We start from the raw sequence: 24,807 nt of genomic DNA, 5'->3' as shown, positions 1-24,807 counted from the left end.
TTCCCAGGCCAGCCGAGAGACATAGTCCCTCCAGCGTGTCCTGGGTCTTCCCCGGGGCCTCCTCCCGGTGGGACATGCCCAGAACACCTCCCTAGGGAGGCGTCCAGGAGGCATCCTGAGCAGATGCCCGAGCCACCTCAACTGGTTCCTCTCGACGTGTAGGAGCAGCGGCTTTACTCCGAGCTTATTGCTTTATCTGGAAGAATATTCCACAGTATGGAATTAAACATCTATCTTGTGTTACTTCAATTACACATTTGTATTGCTCAAAAAACCTTGATTACTTGACTGTAAGTGGGGCTGCCTCTCTGCAAAGAGCTGCCGTTGTAGTTCTAACAACAACTAACATGCTAACTGTGCACTTCTTGATTATTGGACAGTAACACACTTTATAACAACATGCAGACAGTACACAGCAGACTTATTTTGATCTCAGGAACTGCTTATACAATATATATGTACTGGGGAAAAAACAAAAACTGGGTACAGGGCTTCTGGGTCTATCGACTCTGGCTACAATTCACTTTCTATTGAAAAACTGTCGTCCCTCTCTCTGTAACTGCTTCTGTCAGGCTCATTTTTATTTTATTTCGCTATTGTGTCGTAAATCAAGATATGAACATTAGTAACATACAAATCAGGCACCTTCTTTCCCCAAGGACACTCCCGCTAGTGTTAGTAACAGGTTTGATTGACAGCGTTGCTAAGCTATGGATCTCGACTCCAAAAATGCCCTATAGCTGCCAGCCTCGATGACCTTCATTTGACTAGATCCGAACGCTGTGGGTGACATACTCCTTATGGTACAGGACCTTGAATATCTTTTCTCATTTATTCTCATTTTGTCCTAATTTTTCCCCTGTTCCCCTTTTTTTACCAGTAAACTTGGAGTCATGTATATTTTTTACTTTGACAAAATTGCATAAAAATATAAAATACTGACATTGCAACATTCAAAAATAGTTATCTTTGCCATGAAATCCTCTTTGCCCATAAAAGAGAGATTAACAACTGCACATAGATTATTTTAAATTTGAGATTAGTTAGCTATTGGTACAAAAAGATAATAAAAAATACTGATATTTTGCCTGTTTTGTTGTATTTTTCTTCCCACACAGATCATTACCAGCGCTGCTATGCACAAGAATGGATCATTAGACACTGTGAATGCCCAACCCAAGTTTGTATAAAGTTTTGTTGCTTCAGGGGGCAGAATATATGTGCGAAAACAATGCTGTCCTTTTGTTCCAAGCAGCAACCAAATGATGGCACATGAAACAGCTCTGGAGAGAAGGCTCTGGGTTCTTGTTGTGGTCTGGTGTCTACAACTGTCGCAAACCCCCCAAAACAAACATACCAGTGATGCCAATGCCTGTAATACTCAACAACTTTCTCCCCTCTCTCTCTCTCTCTCTCGCTCTCTCTCTCTCTCTTTCCTCACTCTTCATCTGTCTCCCCCTCTCACTTCCTTGTTTCTTTCACCTGTCTCTATATATTCCACGTCTGTCTCTGTCTTTTTCTCTGTCTCCCTCCCCACTCCCCTCTTCTCTTTTTGTACCCATTCTCTATGTGTTTTCCCCCTTTTTTCTTTACCTTTTTTCTCTGCCCCCTCTTTCTCCCTTTCCCCCCATCTCTTACTTTTCTCTCTCTCTCAGTCTCATTTTCTGTCTGTCTCTCCACCATTCTTCTCTTTCTCTGTATCCCCCTCTCCCTCTCTTTCTCCCCTCTCTCTCTCTGTCTGTCTCCCCTTCCTCTCTCCACCATCTTTCTCTGTACTCCTCCCTCCCTTTCTTCTTTCTACCCCCATCTCTCTCAATCTCACTATCTGTCTGTCTCCCCCTCTTCTCTCCACCCCTCCATCCTCTCTCTCTCATACTCTCTCTCTTTCTCCCTCTCTTTTTCTCACTCTTCATCTGTCTCTCCCTCTCACGTCCTTGTCCCCCTTCATCTGTCTCTATTCATCCCGCCTCTCTCTCTCTCTGTCTTTTTCTCTGTCTCCCTCCCCATCTCTTCTTCTCTCCCCTCTTCTCTTTTTGTACCCATTCTCTATGCATTTTCCCCCTTTTTTTCTTTACTTTTCTTCTCTACCCCCTCTTTCTCCCTTTTCCCCCATCTCTTACTTTTCTCTCTCTCTCTCTGTCTGTCTCTCCACCATTCTTGTCTTTCTCTGTACCCCCCTCTCCCTCTTGCTCCTCTCTCTCTCTTCTCCACCATTCCTCTCCACCCCTCCATCCTCTCTCTCACACACTCTCTCTCCCGCTCTCCCTCCCCTTTTCTCACTCTTCATCTGTCTCTCCCTCTCACGTCCTTGCCCCCTTCATCTGTCTCTATCCATCCCGCCTCTCTCTGTCTTTTTCTCTGTCTCCCTCCTCATCTCTTCTTCTCTTTTTGTGCCCATTCTCTATGCGTTTTCCCCCATTTTTTCTTTACTTTTCTTCTCTACCCTCTCTTTCTCCCTTTTTTTCCCCATCTCTTACTTTTCTCTCGCTCTCTGTCTGTCTCCCCACCATTCTTCTCGTTCTCTGTATCTCCCTCTCCCTGTCTTTCTCTCTCTGTCTGTCTCCCCTTCCTCTCTCCACCATCTTTCTCTGTACTCCTCTCTCCCTCTTTCTTCTTTCTACCCCCATCGCTCTCTGCCTCACTATCTGTCTGTCTCCCCCTCTTCCCTCCACCATTCCTCTCCACCCCTCCATCCTCTCTCTCTTTCTCCTTCTTCTCTCCACGTCCTACTCCTTCTCTGTGTAATCCTCTGGGGGGCTCTGGAGTATGATGAGAATGCATTGATGGTGCGTTCACTGTCACCGCAGAGTCACTAGCACATTACATTCACACACACTCATGCGCTCACACTCTCACACACACCCCCACACACCCACACACACACACACACTCACAGCAGAGTAATGTGGCACTGACTTTTATCAGGAGGGAAGGCCAGCTACTGACATTGGGCTCAACAAAAGAAATATACTGCAAAATGACCATCACAATATTCTTATTTACATGATTTTTATTAATATATATTTTATTAAATTACCTTTTTGTGGGATCAATTTATTATTATTATTATTATTATTATTATTATTATTATTATTATTATTATTATTATTATTATTATTATTATTATTATTATTATTATTATTATTATTATTATTATTATTATTATTATTATTATTATTATATTTATTTTTTACTATTGTTATTATTATTACTGTCATTACTGTTGTCAGTTAATGGGCTGATGTAGTTTTAGTCAACCAAAATTCATATTTATTGACTAATCATTTTATTTATATACAGAAACGCAGAAAGGAGCAGCGATAGAGTGAGTCAGATCAAGATTTGGGAGTGAATCATGAGTTGAATCTGCCTTTTTATATATAGATACTGTTTCATGGTACTTTTCTGTTTATTACTTATCTCTATGTGCTGTAGTTTGCTTTAAAGAAGACTTATTGTGTTTGTGTCTGCTCTATGACTACACTCTGACACCTGTGGATGGAGCACATTTTAAATTGCAATATTCATCTAAAACAACTTAAGAAAAGAAACAAGTCGGCTCACTTAGAAAACGATGGTGCCAAATGGGAACAACAAAGAGTCTGCACCTCCGATGGATTGCTGCAGATCATTCTATCGAGCAGCATTTGTCCTACGCGTATAACCAATTAAGAAAATATATTTGGAGATCGAAGTAAGTACAGAGTAATGGGTGAATGCTATGGTGGTGAAAACAGAGATTGATTGGGAATATGATGTCTTGAAAATAAGAGATTATAGATTGCTCAAACATGTACGAATCATGCGCGGTGAGAGGAAACAACTATAACTTAACTTAACTCGATTTTGCATAATAGCAATAATATTAAAACAACATACAAGACATTATAAGAAACACAGTTAAAACTACGCAAGCAGCTGTAACAATTTAAATACAAAATATACATCAGGGAAAAAGATAAACAATAACACATTTATCCTCAAGGTCTCACTGACGAATCTTAAGTCTTAAGTGTAGGTATTGACCTTATTCTGCCCTGCCCACTTTTTCCTCTAAATGCCCCAAAACAATATTTCATTGTGATGGCTCTTCTGGTCAAGCGGGAATCCCATTCATTTCAATAGAGAATTTGATCAAATCTTGCCTCAAAAATATAATGTAGGTTGATTTGTCTCTGGAAGGCTTTAAAACGGTCCATACAGAAGTCCATATAGTACTTATTCGCTGTCAAGATCAGCAGCCCCACGCGAAACAAGACGCCCCAAATGACGATGGCGGCGTCCACGGCATCTTCCAGAGTTAGGTGAATAGTGTAACCAAGTGTTTTTCCTGTACAAACAACATTATGACATTGCTAAAGTTAAAGAGCTGAATTAGCATAAGCATTTTAATTAGAGTAAGATTTCATACTCCCCATACTTTTCTTTGCACCTTGTTAGCCTGGCAAACCTCTCTCTAATTTTCTGTTACCAGAGCGAAACTCATTTTGCATTAATATTGGTTTTGGCACAACAATACAAAACAAATATAAGCTTGTAATTAGTATAGCTGCATTGTCCAATATGCTTTCAAGTGCAATTTATTTTTGTAATATCTGAAAGCAAAATGTTTCTTCGGTTTCTGGGTTTCTGCATCAGTTCAACAGATTTTTTAAATAAACAAAACCATTTATACTGCGGTAATGAGTTTTAATTTTTCTAGTCTACAAAAGTTAAATTATTTTTATTTCTGTAGTGGAATTACCAAATGTCTTTACTTGAAATAAAGTACGTAGACAGGAGGAATGTATTTAATTAGTTAAGTAGAATCCACTTGAATCCTTGCCTGGTAAATCTGTGTAAATCTGCGTCTCAAGCCCAGTCAAACATGATAGTACAATCAGATTTGTTTTGAAAGTGAAGCATGTGAAAGAAGGAGCTCATTGGTCACCTGTCAAATACAAATACAATCAAATACAATCATATTTCTCTCACCTCAGATTGAAAGAGTGTAGTGCTTCGCTCATTGATTCTGCAGAAATCCACGAAGTTTTTCAGCCCCCAGTGATATTTTTTTTCCTTTATTTTTTCCGATACAGACAGAGCATGTGTGTCCCCGACTGTCTAATCCACCTGTCAATCATGTCCATTTGAAAACGCGGGAGATTCAGTATTGAAGAAGCGTGTTTTCTGGATCCCAGGCAACATGAGGCAACACGAATTTGCATTTTTCCTCAAAAAGCAAGCACAAAACTGCATGTCGGGATAAACCAGTTGAATGTCAGGAAAGTCTTTACACCTGGATCATGCTGCTTCTGCCACTGGGCACTGCAACGTGGAAGTCAGTGGATTTGTCTTGTATTAAGTCATTTGATATTGTGATTCAAATTAAGCAGTGACATCTCTATGACGGCATGCAGATGGTAAAACGTTCATCAGAAAAGTTACATAATGGCCCTTTAAGTAAAAATATTGTAGCAACTCTTTTAAAAAAAATATATATATATCACAAAGATTTTGATCACTAGAGACTGAAAAAGAGACTTGGAGCCTATAAGTTATACTGACCAAGAAATTTACTAACTTTGGTGACTCAAACTAGAGACAACAAAAAAGTACAACTAGATTTTACTCAACTCATGGTAAAGTTAAGATATTTTACGTCTGCGGGGTATTAACTGCTAACACATAACAAATGTAGATCACCTTCTATTATTTATCTTCTATACTCACAGAAAACAACATATTATAAGTTTCACTTTGGTGTTTGGTGCACTGAGGCCCCCCTCTCTTTGCTCTCTGTGCTAACTCACTCCCCCTTCAGGTCACTATCACAACACAATTGCATATTTAATAAAAAATGACCGTGCAGAAGCATGGTTGACAGACAGATGGACAGAATCTTACAGCTAACCATAAGAAGAGTTCAAATAGGGCCCGGGAGAGATCGCTAAAATACTCAAACATGCATGGATAACATCTAAAAACCTCTTCAGGCATGTTTTTGATGAGGGAACTTTATAACGTGGCAGCTCCAAAAAGCTGATTTGGCATAACAATCCTTCTTTAAGTAAAATATCTGAAAAGTGCCCTTAAGTATTTACTTCATGTTACTTTTCATCATCATGTACAGTGTATATGTCTTCCATACCAGATGCTTACTCTGCATAGAATCAGGTCAACGATTTCCTCTTTGTATCCATTTTGCTCACATTGACAGAGCCAGACCTTTCGTTACCGTGCAACCTTTTCCTATGGCTCATTTTATCCACTGCACATCACTTAACACTGTGCTGAATAGACTGCCAAAGGAAAATGTAAAGATTTCTTCCATATAAATCTCCCATCCGAGTGCAAAGCCATGTAGAAACGTCCGAATTCTGCATATGAGCCTAATTATTTATTACATGATGCTTAAATATTTATGGGTATTTGGATGCACGGTTGATGTATTATTCACATGTTCACATAAGGTATTCCTGGAACACCTTTACTCATGGGTTACGGAAAAGTGCAAGCTCACATGTACGCCGCATCTGAAGATTCAAAGGATGGGTGAATTTTGGAAGTACAGCTGCTACTGGGGTTAGTGTCTGGCTTGAATACATAACAAAAGTACAAGAAATTTTGTAACCAGGACGGCAGAGGTTGTGGGAGAGATGGATGCGATTCAGTTGTATTTTTACTTGAGTCATGACACCATAGTTTTATTTCTACTTCAGTGATATATTTTACATTTTAACAGTACCCGGTAACAATGAGTAAGTCTAGTGACCGGTATTTCAATTCAATTTAATCATCCTGGGACCTAGTATTCACATTTTACAGCAAGAAGGTTCAGGGTTTAACTCCCGGGCTGTTTGGACTTTTCTGTGGAGAGTTTGAATATTTCTCTCTGTGCTTGGATGGATTTTCTGCAGGCACTTCACTGATCAACGCAAAACATACACCACAGGTAATCCTCCAGCTAAGGTAGTCCCGACCCAGAATAGCTCAGATCTGCAGATGGGTCCCTGGATGCCGCTGCTCCTGACAGGTTGCCCCAGCAGCACTGAAGTATGGATCAAATGCAGAGGATAAGATTCCCAAAAGAGACAATGAAGTGTACCTAACCTTAATGTAAATGGTAAATGGGCACATCTTTATATAGTACTTTTCTACCTTCAAGCGCTTTACAGACACATTCATACGCCCGTGTATGCAGACACTGGGCAAGGGGGATCTGACCAGTCAACCAATCATGTTTATGTTGAGAGCAGGAGTCAAACCACCGACCTTCAAATCAGTGGACAAACACTACCAACTGAGCTACTGTTGCTTATCCTTTGAAAATATCTGATTTTGTGCTCCATTTAATGATTTGTTCTTCCAATAGCTTCAAATGCTGTATCCAGTTATATCCAAACAGTTTTACAATTAATCTAATTTAAGTAACAGTTCTCCCAGAAGCCCAATGGGGTCAGAATACTTGATTACTTTACTCTGCTTGTCTGCATAGAGATGTGATTGCTTTGCCATATGACAATTACCCTGGAGACAATCCTATGTCTCTGAGTGGTAGATAGAGAGTTTAAAGACATACTATGGAACATGCAGTGAAAACATTAACATTTCTGGGTGGGGGTTCATAATTGTTTAAATTATATCGGGAAACTTATTTTTTATCTCTCATAAAAATACACTTGCCAGGGATACAAAATACACACTTCAATACTTTACAAGGATGTGAGTCTGATCACCAGTGAGTCTCTCTATTTTCAAATGGGCCTGATTGACAGGGGACACGCTTGGTCCATCCTTATCAGAAAAAATAAACGAAGAAAATATCACAGGGGGCTGAAAAGTATTATAAATTTCTGCAGAATCAATGAGCGAAGCACTAAACTCTGTTAATCTGAAGCGGAAGAAATTATATTTTATTTGTAAATCATAGGTGATCGATGAGCTCCTTCATTTCACATGTGTCACCTAAAAATGAATCTGAGCTTCAATCTGAGTTTGAGACACAATAAAGGGTGTGAGGATCAGACTGATATCAGACCTATATCAATCTGTATAAAAATACAAAGATAACATTCTGAATATGCCAGGCAAAGAATACACATAAATCAGATATAAAATTGGGTCTTCCACAGTTCAGAAACACTATTGTAGCGTACACAAAAATAGACCAGCAATAGACCAAACACAGTATATCACACATAAATATCTAAAAGCGTGACATTTTGAATAAATCCTGCTGAACGCTAAGCCATAAAGATGTAGATATCCAACCATAACTTTGATACCATTTACCCGGAAAATATACATATTTTTAAAACTTATCTTATCGAGTTCCCACCACAGAACAGTGAATATCCCAGGCAGCTGAGTGCAGAGATATGACTTCTGCGTGCCAAATGCCCCCGCTCTGGGTTGTGTGCTGTGAACCGGGGAAAGTCAAATACATTGTTAGCTTGAGGGAGGAATCACTTTAACGAGACAATGTGAACAGCCTGGCTGATTCAATCACTTTGTAACAACAGTTATATGGAGTTGTGTAAAGGGCAAATGGTATATTGTCACAGGTCTTGTATTACACAAAATTGACTCTTGCGAGCTTTAAGTCAGGTTAGAATCTTGTTAGCTCCTCAAAAACATACCTGGAGTTATGTTTTGTTTCATTCACACGTTTGAGTAACCTTTTGTCATTAGTCTGTCTGAAGAACTCAGCCTAAATATGGAGAGTTTGTGTGTTAAACGTGTGAATGAAATAAAACACAACTCCAGGTCTGTTTTTGATGAAGAAACAGAATCATAACATCGATCAGAAAATAGTGTGATACGGGCCCTTTAAAAACTTGGGGTTCTCTGAAATTGTGGTCAACTGCTTCTAATCCGATCAGTTTCAGTTGCGCGAGGAGGTTAGCTTCCGGTCATGGAGAGTATTTTTAGGACTTTGAATCCGAGGGCAGACTGAGGGCGACGTATCTGAACACCACCATGGTCAAAATAGGATATATATCGAAATATCTGCTGTTCCTGAGGCTGGTAATTGTTCAGACTGCCGCATTTATGACTGACTTAAAATAATTCAATTCACTAGCTCCAAGAATAGGATGTAGACTATAATGTAGACTATAGCTCCAATAATATCTACTGTATATTGTCTCCGTTAACTTCGCAAACTGCAAGTTCACCAATCAATTCTTGCCGTTTTCTACTCATGCTTCATAGAATCCATCCTTACTTTCAAAATCACAGCCTCGTTTGACTCTCAATGTGGTCAGCAAAATCTGCAGCAAAATCATTGGACAGCAACAGGAATCACTCACCACCATTTACAATATCGGTCCAGAGTCCTGAGAAAAGGCAAATATTCTTGAACCGTTCACATACTGTACATTCACAATACAGGTTCCTCCCACCCAGGACTAAGAGGAGCCATAGACTGTATATATAAATGGACATAGCTAACGTGCTAGTTGCCACGTTCCAAATAGGAAGTGATCTGACTTCATCTGACTCCATCGACTCCAATTCATTTTACACTGAAAAACTCAGTTCTACAATGATCGTAGGGTTTGTATTTCGCTATTGTGTCAGTAAATCAATAGATGAACGTTAATAACAAACCAATGAGGCGCCTTTTTTTCCTCGCTAGTGTTAGCAACAGGTTTGATTGACAACGTTGCTAATCGTCCGCTCCGTGCTAAAACAGTGGGGCGGACGGGAAGGGGTGTTACTTTCAACAGCCTCGCTCCTGATTGGCTCTTTGGTTGCTATGAATTCCAAATATTCAACTCTGCTCAAAATTCACCCTTAGCTTCGATGATGTCCATTTGACTCCACTTCTATGTTTGAAACCCAACCGTAAGAAAAAAATGACTCTTTCTTTCTAAGCATAATCCAGACAAATGAGCTATTATATTAACAAGCAACATAATATCCACAGGTTCCAGAATGATAATATGTTGCCTCGACTGTTGCCTCAAAACAAAATATTATATCTTCCGAATGCTCAACCATCCTTAAAGGGCACCATATAACAGCAAGCTGAAACCCATAGGTAGAACAGGATTTATACTGCTTTGCTTTAAAGATAAACTATGTGACTTGTCTAGTGGAGAGTTACCACCTGCTTTTTTTTTTGCCATAGAGATGTTATTGGTTGGCCTGCAATGTTCCACAATATAGCATCAATAGTATGTCTCTCCTCATGGCTAAGTTAGAGGTCTGATCTGCGGAAAGGCGTGTCCACTTACAATAAAAATCTGTGTACTCGAGCTAATGTAATAACAATTCCACTGACTGTACAGATGTTGCTTGATGAGTCTGGACAAGATTAGCTCAAGGCCCATATTACGCTGTTCTCTAATCTCCGTTATAATATTGTTTCTTCATCAAAAACATACGCGGAGTTGTGTTTTGTTTCGTTCACACATGTTTAACACACATATTTAGGCCAAGTTCTTCCCTAAAACACCTTTACTAGAATCATTTGGATAATTTCAGCCCTGAAATTGCTAATCGCAACTAAACAAACCATAAAAGGCAGCTGTTAACTTGAAAATTACCACTTTATGACATCACAAGGTGGAACAGGGTGTTTTGAGCTTTGGAGATGTAGCTTGAGTAATATGCAAGGGTTACTCAAACGTGAATGAAACAAAACACAACTCTGGTTATGTTTTTGAGGAGATAACAGCATTAGAACATGGCGTAAACCTCGTGAGAGTCAATTTCACACAGTATAGGACCTTTAAAATTTAATTAAAAACTTATACTATTTTATGATTTTCTCTGCACTGCTGAAAAATAAACTCAGCTTTCATTCTGTTAATATTTTTATGACCTTATAAATTCTAGTTCAACCAGCAGCTGAAGAAATTGTGTTTTTGTACCAACTGATGTGCGTGATTGTGAATGTCTTTACAAAGTTGACCTTGCAGCCTTGGCGTGGTCACAGTCTAAGACAAGTTAGTTACACAAAGTTGTTTAGACTGAGCTCTTGTTTTTGATAGTCTTGCATTCTTTAATCTATGTACTTTTCAAACTAGAGCAGCGACAACTGACTCAGGTGTGTTTGGATGGGAGCTGATTCACGGAGACGTAACCTGTCACTTAAAAATACTGTCTCATTGTATTAGCGTGACACTGTCAGCGGTTTATTTAGACTGAGAGCTGTGTCACACTTTGAATGTGATGAACCTGCAATATAAAATAGCTTAGACAGTCAGTTCCTACATTTTCTCTTCAATAGCATGATCGTCTGGGATCTCAAAATGAATCGAATGTAAAATTATGAAAGTGCTGTGAGAGATTTTTTACGGTCTAAAGATTCTGCTTGGTGACGGAAAACATCCTTAAAGAGTCTATTATAGCATAAGCTGACTTTTTTGAGCTTTTAATCGAGTTACAATGTGGTTACATCATCATATATATGGATTTTATTCGATCTTTTTCAGTATAAAACACATTTTAACTGATGAAGCTCCTTTGTGTTAGTACTGTACACCATCATGAGGCTTGTTAAGATCTTGTCAGTAGTTAAAGCAGCACTTTTAACTTTTGTTGTGGATGATCCGCCCCATGCTTGTCTCCAGTAAGATGGTACTACTTTGCCCTGAATATTCCACAGCATGGCATTAAACTTAACTATTTCTATGGAGACAAGTAGGTGATACCACTTGACCAAGTTACAGGGCAGATTTGTAGAGAGGCGACTGCTATTATTAACAAATGTGTTTTTCAAAGTGTTTTTGAGCCCTAAAAACACCTGTAATTGAGTAAATGCAAGCTAGCCAGGTTTAATGCCATACTTTGGAACATTCCAGGCAAAGCAATAACATCCCCATTAATACAGAAAGGTATAACATAAAAAAAATAAAGCTGTCGCTGTTTTAGCTTCATACAAATAACTGTACTTTTCTATGAGGTCATTTTAAGATACAGACAATGCGTCTGTTTAACTTTAAGTTATACCCCAGAAAACACCAAGAATATGTCCAAAGTCATCCAAAATGCCCAAGTAAAGCATAATATAAGAACTTAACAGTGGATAATTGGAAGTTTAATAGCTGTTTATCACTTCAACTCTGCAAATTGGCCTGCTAAAGTGGGAATCAATGTTTCTTAATGAGGCTCTTAGCAATCAGGCTTCAAACCAGTTTTAAAAGTTTCCAAGATAGTATCTGCTATTGCACATTTAGTTTCATTCAAAAGTCTTTCTAAGTCACTCCAGCTCCATTTCACAAGCTTTTTCAATGAAATAAATACCATAATCTCTAATACATTTCTTCAAACGTGCAAATCATGCTCAGAATTTGTGTTAGCATGCCACACTTTAGGGCTGAATGATTTCGGCAAAATATCTAACTGTGAATTCTCTGACAAGTGTTGCAATTTATGCTTTAATTGTGGAATACTTTTCAAGTTCACATTTTCAACTCCAAAAGCATATGAGAGAAGATTGAAACATGAAATGCAGAATGAATACAAGAACCCCATGTATTTCAGAAAATGTTTTTTGAGGTCTAAACTACAGGATTAGGTTTAAGTTTAGAAAAATGTATCCTCGAGTGGCAATTCTGTTTGGAGTCACAGATGGCAGCATAAAAAGATCACACACTCACACACACACACACACACACCCCCTCTCACACACACATAGCCCACACAGGTCAGGTGCTTTTACTGTTTGGACCTCAGAGTGGAGCATAAGTGCAAATGATGCATAAAGTGCAACAACGTTCAAAGGCCAGATACAAAACAGACAACAACAACTTTTAGGTGAGACGCTACAGGCAAAACCCATTTTAAATTTTTGGGTTTTTGATCATTTTTGGTAACTAAACTGCCCACATTGTACTGAAATATATATATATATATATATATATATATATATATATATATATATATATATATATATATATATATATATATATATATATATATATATATATATATATATATATATATATATATATATATATAAAATTAGAATTTTTAGGCAATTTTTTTCAGTGAGACTAAGTTAAGTTATAAGATATTCAAAATTCCATTTTATTTTTTTTTATCCAATATGAAAACAACATGTAATAAATAAACTACAGCAGAAGTTTCAAATTGATATCTCTAAATTTTTTTTTTTTTTTTTCTACTCACCTGCTGTTACACCTAGAAACAAAAACAAAACTATGGCTGTGCCTTATCACACCTCTGTGTTTAAGAGCTGAATGGCAGAGGGAATAAAGGAATTAGCAAATCTGTTTGTTTTCCTGCTGGGGTAAGGGAGCGCTTCCCAGAGGGCATCAGAGAGAATATCTCTTTTAAAATGTGAACTGAACTGCCAATGATACATTTGGCATTCTGGAGTGCCTGCCTGCTCCATAAAGAATTGAGCTCTTATGTTTGACCAAGTTATACAATGTTGACACTTTTTTTTTTTTTTTTTTATCTTTGACTGACAGACCATAAAACCAACAAGCAAAAGAAAAGGTTAAAAGAGGATTAGCAGGTTTGCAGGATGTTGTTTGCACATGTAGGTTGCCATTATACTTTATACCATATTGTGGAATATTATAGCCAATATAAACAACATGCCCATGTAAACAACGAGGAGGAAGCCCTCCTTCAGGCCAAATAAGATTCAAGCTTGTGGAGATACAATCCTACTCAGAGTACGGGCACGTGTTTTTCAGAACAATAAACTACCAGAATGGAAAAACTCCTTTTCAATTTTGCCCATTTAGTTGCATCATAGATAAAACTGAGAAAATGTGAAATACTTATCCCTAGGTGTCCAAAAGAATGTTTAAATGGAATGAAAGCCACGAGAATGCGCAGTATGTGTGTCTAAATACTTTTCAATCATACAAATTGCAATTTAGATTTGATTGCAACATATCTTTCAGCTCTTTCCCCCTTGAGGCCTTCTGTCAACTTTTTGTGCAGTGATGTAAAAGTAACGTTGGATTGAAAGAGCAAGTAAGGCATCTGATTTTCCTGCTTGAGGGGAACTGTCTTCTTATACTAACTCTGTGGTGCTGCCAGGCTCTACTGCTCTCAAAGTGCTTCTAACATCCATACTCCAAAATGTTATTGATGTCTCGCTTGAACAGCCTGAATGATCTTGGAGCATATACACGGCCTTTTGCAAGAGTCTGACATTTTCTCTAATCTTTTTTTTTTTACATGAAATTGTTCTCTCCGCTTCACTGGGGATGTAGAGTGGCATGTCACTAGAGTTTGGTCATGTACAATAAGTAGAGTGACAGAAAGCTTAGCATGTATAAAACCTTCATAAAGTCGACTTGAACTGGTAAAGAGTCACTGGAGGAGACTGTTTGCTCTATTGAATTTTTATGTTATACCTTAAATTTGTTATATTCAGGTATTTTTTAGTTCAGTTTTATTAGCTCAGCCCAAGGAGAGTGCACTTTTTAAATCATCAGAGGTGGAATGTAACAAAGTAAAAGTTGTAAAATAATGTACTTGAGTATACACTTTAGATATCTGCACTTAAATTTTGCAGTGGGTACTTTTTACTTTTACTTTACTATATTTGAGAGCAGGTTTCTGTACTTTCCAAACCACTACATTTTTAACTGGACTGAAAAGTAAAAGTGTTTTTTTACTGTAGTTTGAGACCTGCTGAAAAGGCTGGTTTATTTTTAACACGTTCATAATTTGTGCAAAGAAATGTTTATCTAAATCACTACATTTGAAGCCTAATAAGACCTCAAAATCTGTGTGAAATACTTTTACTTTTTACTCTTTAAATACATGTTTAAACTTGAATACATTTACTTACGTAGATTTTTTCATGTGATACTTTTACTTTAGTATTTTTATTTTTTTTGCTCCGGTATCTGTACATTTACTTACGAAACAAAACTGAGTACTTCTTTCACCGCTGTAAATCATATAATATTATCCTATTGCTTGTTTCGTTAGCTCCCCCAGAGATTAGACTCTTACAAATGTTTATTTTTTTTTTATATTAGTAATATCCAGAGTCCCCAGAAGAAGCCTGCAATGAACAATATACAAACTACTACATGCAAAATGACAGAAAAGCTCCTGGTTCAGCAATAGAACTACCATGTTACTGTGAATATCCAAATGCTTAATATACATATGCACATGTAGTAGGTGGTTGTGGTCTCTCTTATTAAAAAAGTGCCATGTAACTTTTCTGGTGCGTGTTTTTATTGAGATATAGTATAGTTGCTTTAGACGTTCCACATCAGATAATGGCTAAATAGATATTTTCCATCTGCAGTTGTAACAATAAGAACAATTCAGACATTTCTTTGCCTGGGATCAAACATATTCTTGCAGATAGTTTACTTTTTTACAGATCGTTTAATGTTTGAAAATGCCTTGTAAAACATGCAGTTACTGTGAGTGGGGTCACCTTTCAGATCTTATGTATAAATCATGTGTGCTTATTAGTGTTAGGTATTAGGTAACGACTTTCTATGGTAAACCTGTGAGCTACAAGACAACTCAACACGGATATGAGCTTTTAAGGAAGTTTCTGTTTTATTTGTGAGTACACTTTTGGCCAGAACTCCATGCAAAGTTTATTAGATGAGACCCCTGACTTGTATCTTCATCTTGCATCAACACCCGTCTATTGTAAAGAATCAGGAGTCACTTTGATCTCAATTCCAGCCACTTGTTTTAACTGTAAGCTGTGTATTAGCATGTGTCTCTGTGTACTCTTTGGTATCTTCCACATTTAGGTAGCAGCAGTGAGGCTGTGTGTGAAGGATGGTACGATCAGTGGCCCGTTGTCTTGTCTGCTCCTGTCACACACACTGATGCATTCTGGACAGCTGCTGAGGTCACTCGCATAATAAAAAGCCACACACCGAAGTATGGAGCCTTCTAAAGTGTGTCCAATGTAAACACAGTGATCTGTTCTAATAAAAGGCAGGGGACAGGAGCATTACATCAACCCAAAAAACAGATCAGATGTTGTAAGTCATAAAAATGCGGGGTGTATTTATAGTGGAAATCAGAAAAATTTAAAGTGGAATATCATTGCTACTCTGTGACATGTGCAGGGTGTCCATAAGTCTCTTTATTATTACAAAGGCATTTGGTAAGATATATTAATTAGATTTGTTCTGTTGTACTCAGTGGTTATAAAAGTTTTTAATCACATTGCAATTTTGTATTTCAGGCATCCTGTTGATTAAAAGGCCATCCTTTTGAATGATCCCCTAAGAAATGGCTACTCCTCAAGAAAGGCACAATATAAATCATGGGTTCTATGGGCCTATGTTAAAGATGTTGTGTATCGAACAAAGATGCGGGACTTAACGGAACTAAAACAAAAGACAAACAGATGCAATTACAACCACCGATGAGGCTATGCTACAGCAAACACGACAACATGGCAAGAAATCGAGCACTGTCTTGTGCTTCATGCAAATAATGGTGCCCACCACTGAGTACAACAGAACAAGTCTTTGTAAAAAATGTTCTAAATTGTAAAATTACTTTATAGACACCCTGTATATCTGTCTGTGGTGCTGAACAGCTTGTCTCCATCTATGTCCTTGTCTGTGGTGCTGAAAATACTTTCTCTCTCTATGTCTCTGTCCATGGTGCTAAATGAACAGGCTAGCCCTCTTCCGTCCCTGTTGCCTTGGGCTGAGCTCATGCTGAGCTCGTGCTGACCTTGTGTGGTTTGCAGGAGGCTAGAAAAAGGAGGCAGGTGTGCACCACATGTGTCTGACTGTCAGGCCATATATCTGTTTCTCCTGCTTGTCTCTTTATATGGAGACACGGAGATTCAATGCAACACCAACATATTTAGTACCCTCTTACAGTTTTTTTTTTTTTTAGTTTTTTTTTCTTTTACTACAATCACAACTCAACCTGGGTTGCCAGCGTCTTACCCTGCATATAGAGGCTACATACAAGTTTTTGTCTTGCACATTACATGGACAGGCCATGGCTCATGTGAAAGCTCAGAACCTCCAATAATTCACACACTGAGCTGCAGAGGCTGCAGTAGCATTGATTAATGATCGGCTGCAGGTGCTGGGGTTTACGTAGTGCCAATTCAGATCAGAGAGAGTCCTTTCAGATTTAAACCGACTGGATTTCATTATTGAAACTGGCAACCTCAATGTGAGACCCGTGTGAGGCTCATTCTGCTGTTTGATTCGATGCCTTGAGAACCAAAACATCAAATTAGAACATAAACAACTTGGCCATCATGTGCAAGGTCTTTGTCTGTTTGTTAGTTGGTTTGTTTTGTTTGTTTGTTTTGTAATTAAGAATAAATCTGCATTGCAATTATTATCAGTAAAAGCTTGATTTGATTAGAACATGTTTACCTGGAATCTGGTGACACAGATAATGTTTATATAATTTAAAATCTCAAAGTGTTATGGTTCCTTTTCTTTTATGGCTCTTGATTATTTGTTTTGTGTTTCTCAGCAAATTCCTGCCTTTTTCCTGTTTTGATGTTTGGCCTTCTTACAAATGCAGTAAAGCATTGCTCTTAGCTCTAAGTGGATTATAGGAGCTTGTAGACTTAAGCTCATGCTTGAACTTTGCTTGAATATTGCATCTGGTAAAAAGTATCTATGGAATTTAAACACTATTCTCAAAATTTTCAGTTAGACATTGATAATTTATGTTAAACAAAGACCTAAATGGGACAGTGGACACACATGTGCATTACAGGATCATGAAAATGCTTAATATATTGCATTTGTGTATTTTTTTCTTACATTTTCAACTATGTAGCAGAACATAACATGGGTATATTTCCTCAGTCGTGTAGTGTGTCACCATGGTAACCCTGAACAAAAAAAAAGCTGTCACTGGAAATGATAAAATTATTAAACTTGATATTCCCTTGTCTTTCTCCCCAGATTCATCTCCAACACCACATTTGAAGGCCAAAGTGGTCTTATCTCCAAAGAGCCCAAGACCCAGAACATCCGATCAGAGGCACATCACTACATCTGGTCTCTGCAGCTGGACCCCCTGGGACAGCCCACATGGACACGGCTGGGGCGCTGGCGGAGGGGCCAAGTTCTCAAGGACCAGGGAGCGTGGCCTGGGCACCATGGCTCGGGGGGAGGGGGGGACTGGAGGCGGTCCACCCGGCTGCACATGAGGGTGGTCACTCTGGTGGAGCACCCATTTGTCTTCACCCGGGAGGTAGATGGGGATGGCCATTGTCCCGCGGGCCAGCTGTGCCTTGACCCACTCACCAATGAATCCTCAGTTCTTCAAGGCCTTTTTCAAAATCTGGCCGGACCTAATGGATCTGTACCAACAGAACTGAAAAAATGCTGCTATGGGTATTGTATTGATTTGTTGGAGAAGCTAGCTGAAGACATGGGGTTCACCTTTGACCTCTACATTGTGGGCGATGGGAAGTATGGAGGATTCAAAAATGGCCGCTGGACAGGGTTGGTGGGGGATCTTCTGAGTGGAGCTGCTCACCTGGCCGTCACCTCCTTCAGCATTAACTCAGCCAGGAGCCAAGTCATAGACTTCACCTCTCCCTTCTTCTCCACCAGCCTGGGAATCCTGGTCAGTACTGCCTCATTACTTTGATGGTGCATTGTGTAACTTTTCTGCTGGGGATCTGCTTGTCTCTATGGAAATGTCATTGTTTTGTCTCTGGGATGTTCCATATTATGTCACTAAACTTGACTATTTTGCATTTATTTGATTATATATTTACGTTTGATTGGTAGAATAAATTGGTTCTTACTGTGAGCATTGTTGCCTGGAACTGTGGAACTACACATATTTATGGAAACAAGCAAGTGGCATAACCTCCACCTAAAAAGTACGCTTTTAATAAGAATAACTTATGTTGATAGCTTAACTGTTATGTTGATTTAAGTTGTTTCTGACCAGATTTGATTTTTAGTGGATCTTATTTCAAGTACAAGGAAGTGGCCGTACCACCTTGTGAATGCCCAGTCTCACCTGATCTGAGGGTTAGGCCTGGTTAGTACTTTGATAGGAGCACACTGGGAATACCAGGTGCTATTGGGGTGGCTCCAGTGTGACCTGTTGTTGTGTCCTCAGGCAGAACACTTAATGTGGTGTGATTGTTGGTGGAGGGCGGAAGGGCTGATGGTGAGGATTGGCAGCTTCATTTCCATGGCAGCTGTGGCTACAATAATATCTTATCACCACCAAGCGTGGAATGAGTGAATAATGCACAAATTTGTAAAGTAACTTTGAGCTTCTGGGAAATAGCAAGACAAGATTAAACAGATTTGTTTTTAAAAAATCAAATTTCAAAAAACTTATTTAGTCTTATTTCAACAAGAACAAGATTTTCCATTAGCCACTTTCTTCATTGACTTAACTTATTCAAGATTGATGTTTATAACCATGCTCTGCTCCTCTCACAGTCACTGACCTCACCTCACCTCAGCCCCATTGGTATGCTGCTGCCTTCTATCAATAGAGCAGAGTTTTATTACTGTGAGCCTTTGCTTATTGGACTGTAATGCAATTCCCCATATAGGCTGAGGGGTGAGTGTACAACTTTGTGGAGTGACCCTATTACACAAATTATCACTATGGTACCTGATCTGACTGGCCGACAGCTTTAAATAGAGAGGGGATCAGTCTCTACACTGTTTTTGAATTTTGAATTTGACCCAAAGTCTTGCATATTTTTTCTATTCCTTGCATAGTTATTACAAACTGCTTGAATCCAAGAAACAATTTAACTCAGCCTTAGTTGAAGGTCTGCATCTCTGCCCATTCATTTTGTAATTATAGTATAAGTTTAACCCTGACTGGTAGGGAGGTTACAGTATCACATTTAGTGTTATGTTTATTGTGATCATTTAAAATATCACAGTGTTACAGTAATTTGCACTTATCACATCAAAACCAAACAACAGTGAAATCAATTTACTCGTCCCATTGTCAAATAGCTCACTCTTCCTCCAGTATATGAACAGCTTTATGAAAAAAAAACTTTTGAATGTAACTTTAGCTCTGTACTCACACCTGTACAACTGAACCAAGCCACAGCCCGGTGACATCTTCACGCTGTGCTGTTTGTTTATATGTCACAGCAGTGCTATCGCTTTAGCTGAGAAAATAATTTCAGCGCATGGATCTATTAAATAACCACTCCAGCGGCATGAAATGTCTTTTAAATACTGAGGCACATATGAGTCCTACTGTGATACGCTCCTCTGTGAGTTTATGGATTAAATCTTGTGTCTGTTCACCATCCTTACTGAAGGTGAACACAGATTTGCTGTGAGTTTTGGAGCAGAGTTCATCCACAGTCCCAGTTGGAAGAGATTTTATATTATATACTGTATTTCTATGTGTACATTTTTTTTTCTTTCTTTAGTTCTTAAAATGTCTTTGGAATCCCTCAGTCATCCAGGGATGATCCATAGTTAAAGAAAAATTCTATTCTGTCAACGGGACAAAAAGTTTTTTTTTTTTGTTGTTTTTTTTTTGTTTTTTGTTTTTTTTGTTTTTTTTTTTTTTTGGGGGGGGGGGATTGTGTTTTTGCTGTTATTATGTAAACAATAAAAAAATTTGATCACAAAAAAAAAAAAAAAGAAAATGAACGGTTACCCCACCGTTTTCTTTTCATTCTGGGGACCTCCAGCAGGTGTCCTTCAATAGACTTGGCTAACAAACAAAACTGTAAACCAATACATGTGTTAGTTTCAGTGTAGTTAGTTCTTTCTTCACACAGATATAAGGCAGTGTTTTTCACTTTAGCTCTTAATACTACATTATAACCTGATCAGTGATTCATCTTGACATTTTTTTTCCATCTCTAAGGCTACACTTAAGGAATTGAAAATCCAAGTCATCACATATTTGCCGAGTAAGATGTCTTAGTTTTAGTTTACCATATATTTCATGGTTGCTCTTTTCCCTTCTATTAAAACTGGGTACTCTTGATCATGATCCTGACTCAGAGCAACTAAAGGAGATTTCCTGGGTGCAATACAATCCCGTGGTTCAAAATGTGTCACTTATTGTCATTGGAAAAAACTGATTCAAATTCAAAGTACACATTGCAATATCGGTAAAGTGATAACAATTGACCATTTAATACAACTTCTCAATATTTAACTATGCATACCAACATTTTATAGTGAATTATATCCTTAAAACTGCTTTGTGGAATCTAATTACTTTTGCTATCCTTATTTTTACAGTTAATACAGTACAGCCCATTCTAATTTATTTATCCCATTTTACCCCACTCATTCGTGATTATATCCACAGTTTGCACAGTTTTGTAGTTGTTTGTAGCTTTGGTCCATTACACATTCACACCACATCCCAGGGCCACCCTAGGGCCCCCATGCAATCAAACCAGACCTCCTATTTCAGGGTGACCAGGTTCTACTACATCATTTGTGTGCATTCATGTCTCTTAACAAAACAAATGTGTGTGCGGCAGTTTTTTTTTTTTTTTTTTTTTTTACATGCAAATTGAGAGAATAGATTGAAGTTTTGCTATCCTGATTAATGCTAGATTGTGCAATTATAGGATTATACTCAAGAAAAAGATTCAGGAGTATGTTTTTTAATTGCGTCAGGTCAAAGTGTCACTGTTAATATTCATTTGTAAGGCTGCTAAATTAGCTATGTTTTGCTACCGTAAGTATCCAGGGCTCATAAATGCATCATCAAAGCAGAGCGGCGAGCGGTACAGGGCTGTCCTTGTTTGTGTAACCTTGAAAAGAGGTGAGATTTTCAGCGGCGAGGCCTTCAACACCTGTGAGGACAAGGTAGTTGTGAGTCCCTGGGGTTGTGCCATTTGATTTTCGATTGGTTGGTTTGTTTGTAGTTTGTTTGTGTGCTTATTTATTTATTCATTTATTTGAAATGTATTCTGTTTTATTTATATGTTTTCAACAGCTACTTGTTCACTCTAAAATGGACACTGTGCCACTCCCTCTTATTCAGTGTTTAACTAACTCGTTGAAAAGTGCAACCAGCTTTAAATGTGTTCATGGAATTTTGATTGTTATTCCGAAGAACCTAGCAGAAGACAAATTTGTTCCAGTTGCAGTAGTTTGAGTTTGAGTAGTTTCCATCTTTAATCTACTATTTTGTGGTAACAGTTTAATTAAAAACACACTACATGCTTAAAAGTGCACCATGTATCTTTTCTGGTTCCACAGTAAAGCATTAAACATATGTATCATTTGTTTCCTGTGCTTTTATACTGTAACTATAAAATAACTTGAAAAAACATGCATTCTTACAGAGAGCGGGACTTGCCTTTCCACAGATCTAACTTCTAACTTGGTCTAATAGCGGTACTTTCTTGTCTCCATGAAAATAAATAAGTTTAACGCTATACTTTGGGACATTTTTGGCAAAGCAATAACATCTCCATGGATATAAGCAGGTTATGAAGCCTCATCCAGCAAAGTTACACAATGCACCTTTAGAACAGTTTGTAAATAATAATCTTTCATTGACTTAAATCTCCTGTCCTCTTCTAGGTCCGCACCCGAGACACGGCTGCCCCCATCGGCGCCTTCATGTGGCCTCTGCACTGGTCCATGTGGTTGGGCATCTTCGTCTCTCTGCACGTCACCGCGGTTTTCCTCACCCTGTACGAGTGGCACAGTCCCTTCGGCATGACACCTCGGGGACGTAACCGTGACAAAGTTTTCTCTTTCTCCTCCGCGCTCAACGTGTGCTACGCCATCTTGTTTGGTCGTACCGTGGCCATCAAGACCCCAAAGTGCTGGACTGGGCGGCTGCTGATGAATCTATGGGCGATCTTCTGCCTTTTCTGTCTGTCGACGTACACGGCAAACCTGGCAGCTGTTATGGTGGGGGAGAAGACCTACGAGCAGCTGTCAGGGATACACGACCCAAAGGTATTGTCAGTTTTGTAAATCTATTTAAACATGTGAAAAACAGATCTAGTTAATTTGAAATGTTATATATTTAGGGATGGGGCAAAATCTTGTGCCACAAAATTGTGCACACATGAGAAAAATGATCTCAGGCAATTTTTTTCCAACTTTTATATTTAGCTTGGGTAACAAAAAGTATTAACTTTCCTGACTTAAACCTGTAGCTTCAAAACTGAGAACATAACTGCACAATTTATTCAGTTTTAATTATGCTAAAATGTCTCGTTCTTTTGGACCCAGTCTCATGTCCTGTCTTGTCTTGTGGGAATTTTGTCTTGTAGCAGCCCACAGTCAGTTCTCACTTACATAATACATTACCCAAGTATCCCAGTTATTCGATGCAAAGAGTTTCTAAGTTCTTTTTACAACAAATAACAACAACTAGCATGTTAACAGGGCTACTTCCTAATTCATGGATGATGATAATCCTATATAATTAGATGTAAACAGCATATAGAATTTATATGAAAAGAATGTGTCTTACTCAATATACACTTTAATAAAAGTTATAGCAAGATAAAGCAATGAATCAATTAAAATTACTTGTTCCTGAGGGGCAATTTAAGCACATTGTGCAGTAACAAAAAAACAATAATACTCCTGTACTTTGAACTATGCACGCTGTACTTCTTATCCCGTAAAGTTTTGTAAAAGATTTAAGATGAAGAAAGTTTAAAAACTGCTCAGTGTGCCAGCCAATCAGCCACAAGAGCAGCCAACCATGACCATGGCAACCGTGTTTTGTATGGTAAGATGTTCTCTTTACAATTTTCTCTAGCCACAGCTGCCCTGGAGTAGACAGAACCAAGGCTGCCTATTAATTCAATTTAATTCAAATAGGTTTTTGCCCCTGGGGGGCAATTAAAAGGTACACACACAGAAAACATTGAAAAACACACAGATTAACACCAATTGCCCCTCCAACCGCTAATTACTCACTCACACAGGACACAACAGCAGTATTCTCAGGTCTAAGTGGGATTCACTTTGCTGACCTTTGTGTTGTTGATTCTAGTCACTAAGCCACTCCAGCTGATTTTAACTAATATTGTCTGAATACGTTTTATCATAAGAGTTTTTATTTTGTTCTTTCTAAAGCCCTTTATTTGAAGTCTTGATAAACCTTCCCTGATCCACATGCATTTTTTTAGTCACTAACATTCTAAAAGTTTAAACGATGATTTTAGTTCTGACTACTGCAGTACACAGGTAAAAAGTGAAACATTTTTCTTTAGCTTTCTCAAGGTGCCTCTTTGTTTCTGGCAGTTGCACCATCCCTCACAGGGCTTCAGGTTTGCCACAGTGAGAGAGAGCAGCGCCGAAGACTACGTCAAAAAGAGCTTCCCCGAGATGCATGAGTACATGAGGAGATACAACGTGCCAGCCACTCCAGACGGCATCCACAACCTCAAGTAAGACACAAACTTTGGGTATATGTGGATACTTTTCTTAGACTTTAGTTTTATGCACTTGTTGAATTGTAAATTAAACATGCACTTTATGTCTAGAATGTGCACAAGGATTGTTAAGTGATGATGCCACTTCCAGGTTTGATTTCTAGCTTTGTTTTTCATCAAATAATTGACAATTACTTTTCAAAAACTCATGTTTTACTGCAAATTGTATAAAAAATGTAAATTACCAGTGTGTATCTCATTAACTGCTGGTCACCAGTAACGCCAGCTTAGCCTAACCCAGCTTCTTGCCTCAAACTTGTATACTTTCTTTTACATTTATAACTGTTAGTGCGACTGCAATCCTTTTCCAACGCAAGATGTGCTGTCTGCACTGACATCACATATTACAATCTTATAGCATTAAACATATTGATATTAGTTCTGACGGTAGGTTTGTCATTATAACATATTTTGAAGTGCGATATATTGGATGGAGTAAATAACAGACAATAAATGATAAT

At 38.3% G+C, this 24,807-nt stretch overlaps 1 protein-coding gene across 1 annotated transcript in view; it reads left to right on the top strand.

The window, feature by feature from the left end:
- The window catches only part of grin3a (glutamate receptor, ionotropic, N-methyl-D-aspartate 3A), an 89,779-nt gene that overhangs the window by 28,540 nt on the left and 36,432 nt on the right, over nucleotides 1-24,807 (top strand). The window contains exons 3-5 of the mRNA XM_033975896.2: nucleotides 17,862-18,531; nucleotides 22,467-22,850; nucleotides 24,156-24,301. Of these exons, the coding sequence (XP_033831787.1) occupies nucleotides 17,862-18,531; nucleotides 22,467-22,850; nucleotides 24,156-24,301 (1,200 nt within the window). The remainder of the gene's footprint in view (nucleotides 1-17,861; nucleotides 18,532-22,466; nucleotides 22,851-24,155; nucleotides 24,302-24,807) is intronic.

Source organism: Periophthalmus magnuspinnatus, chromosome 12, assembly GCF_009829125.3.
Source record: "Periophthalmus magnuspinnatus isolate fPerMag1 chromosome 12, fPerMag1.2.pri, whole genome shotgun sequence".
NCBI classification, from domain to species: Eukaryota; Metazoa; Chordata; class Actinopteri; order Gobiiformes; family Gobiidae; genus Periophthalmus; species Periophthalmus magnuspinnatus.
This window is presented reverse-complemented; position numbering and strand designations above follow the sequence as displayed.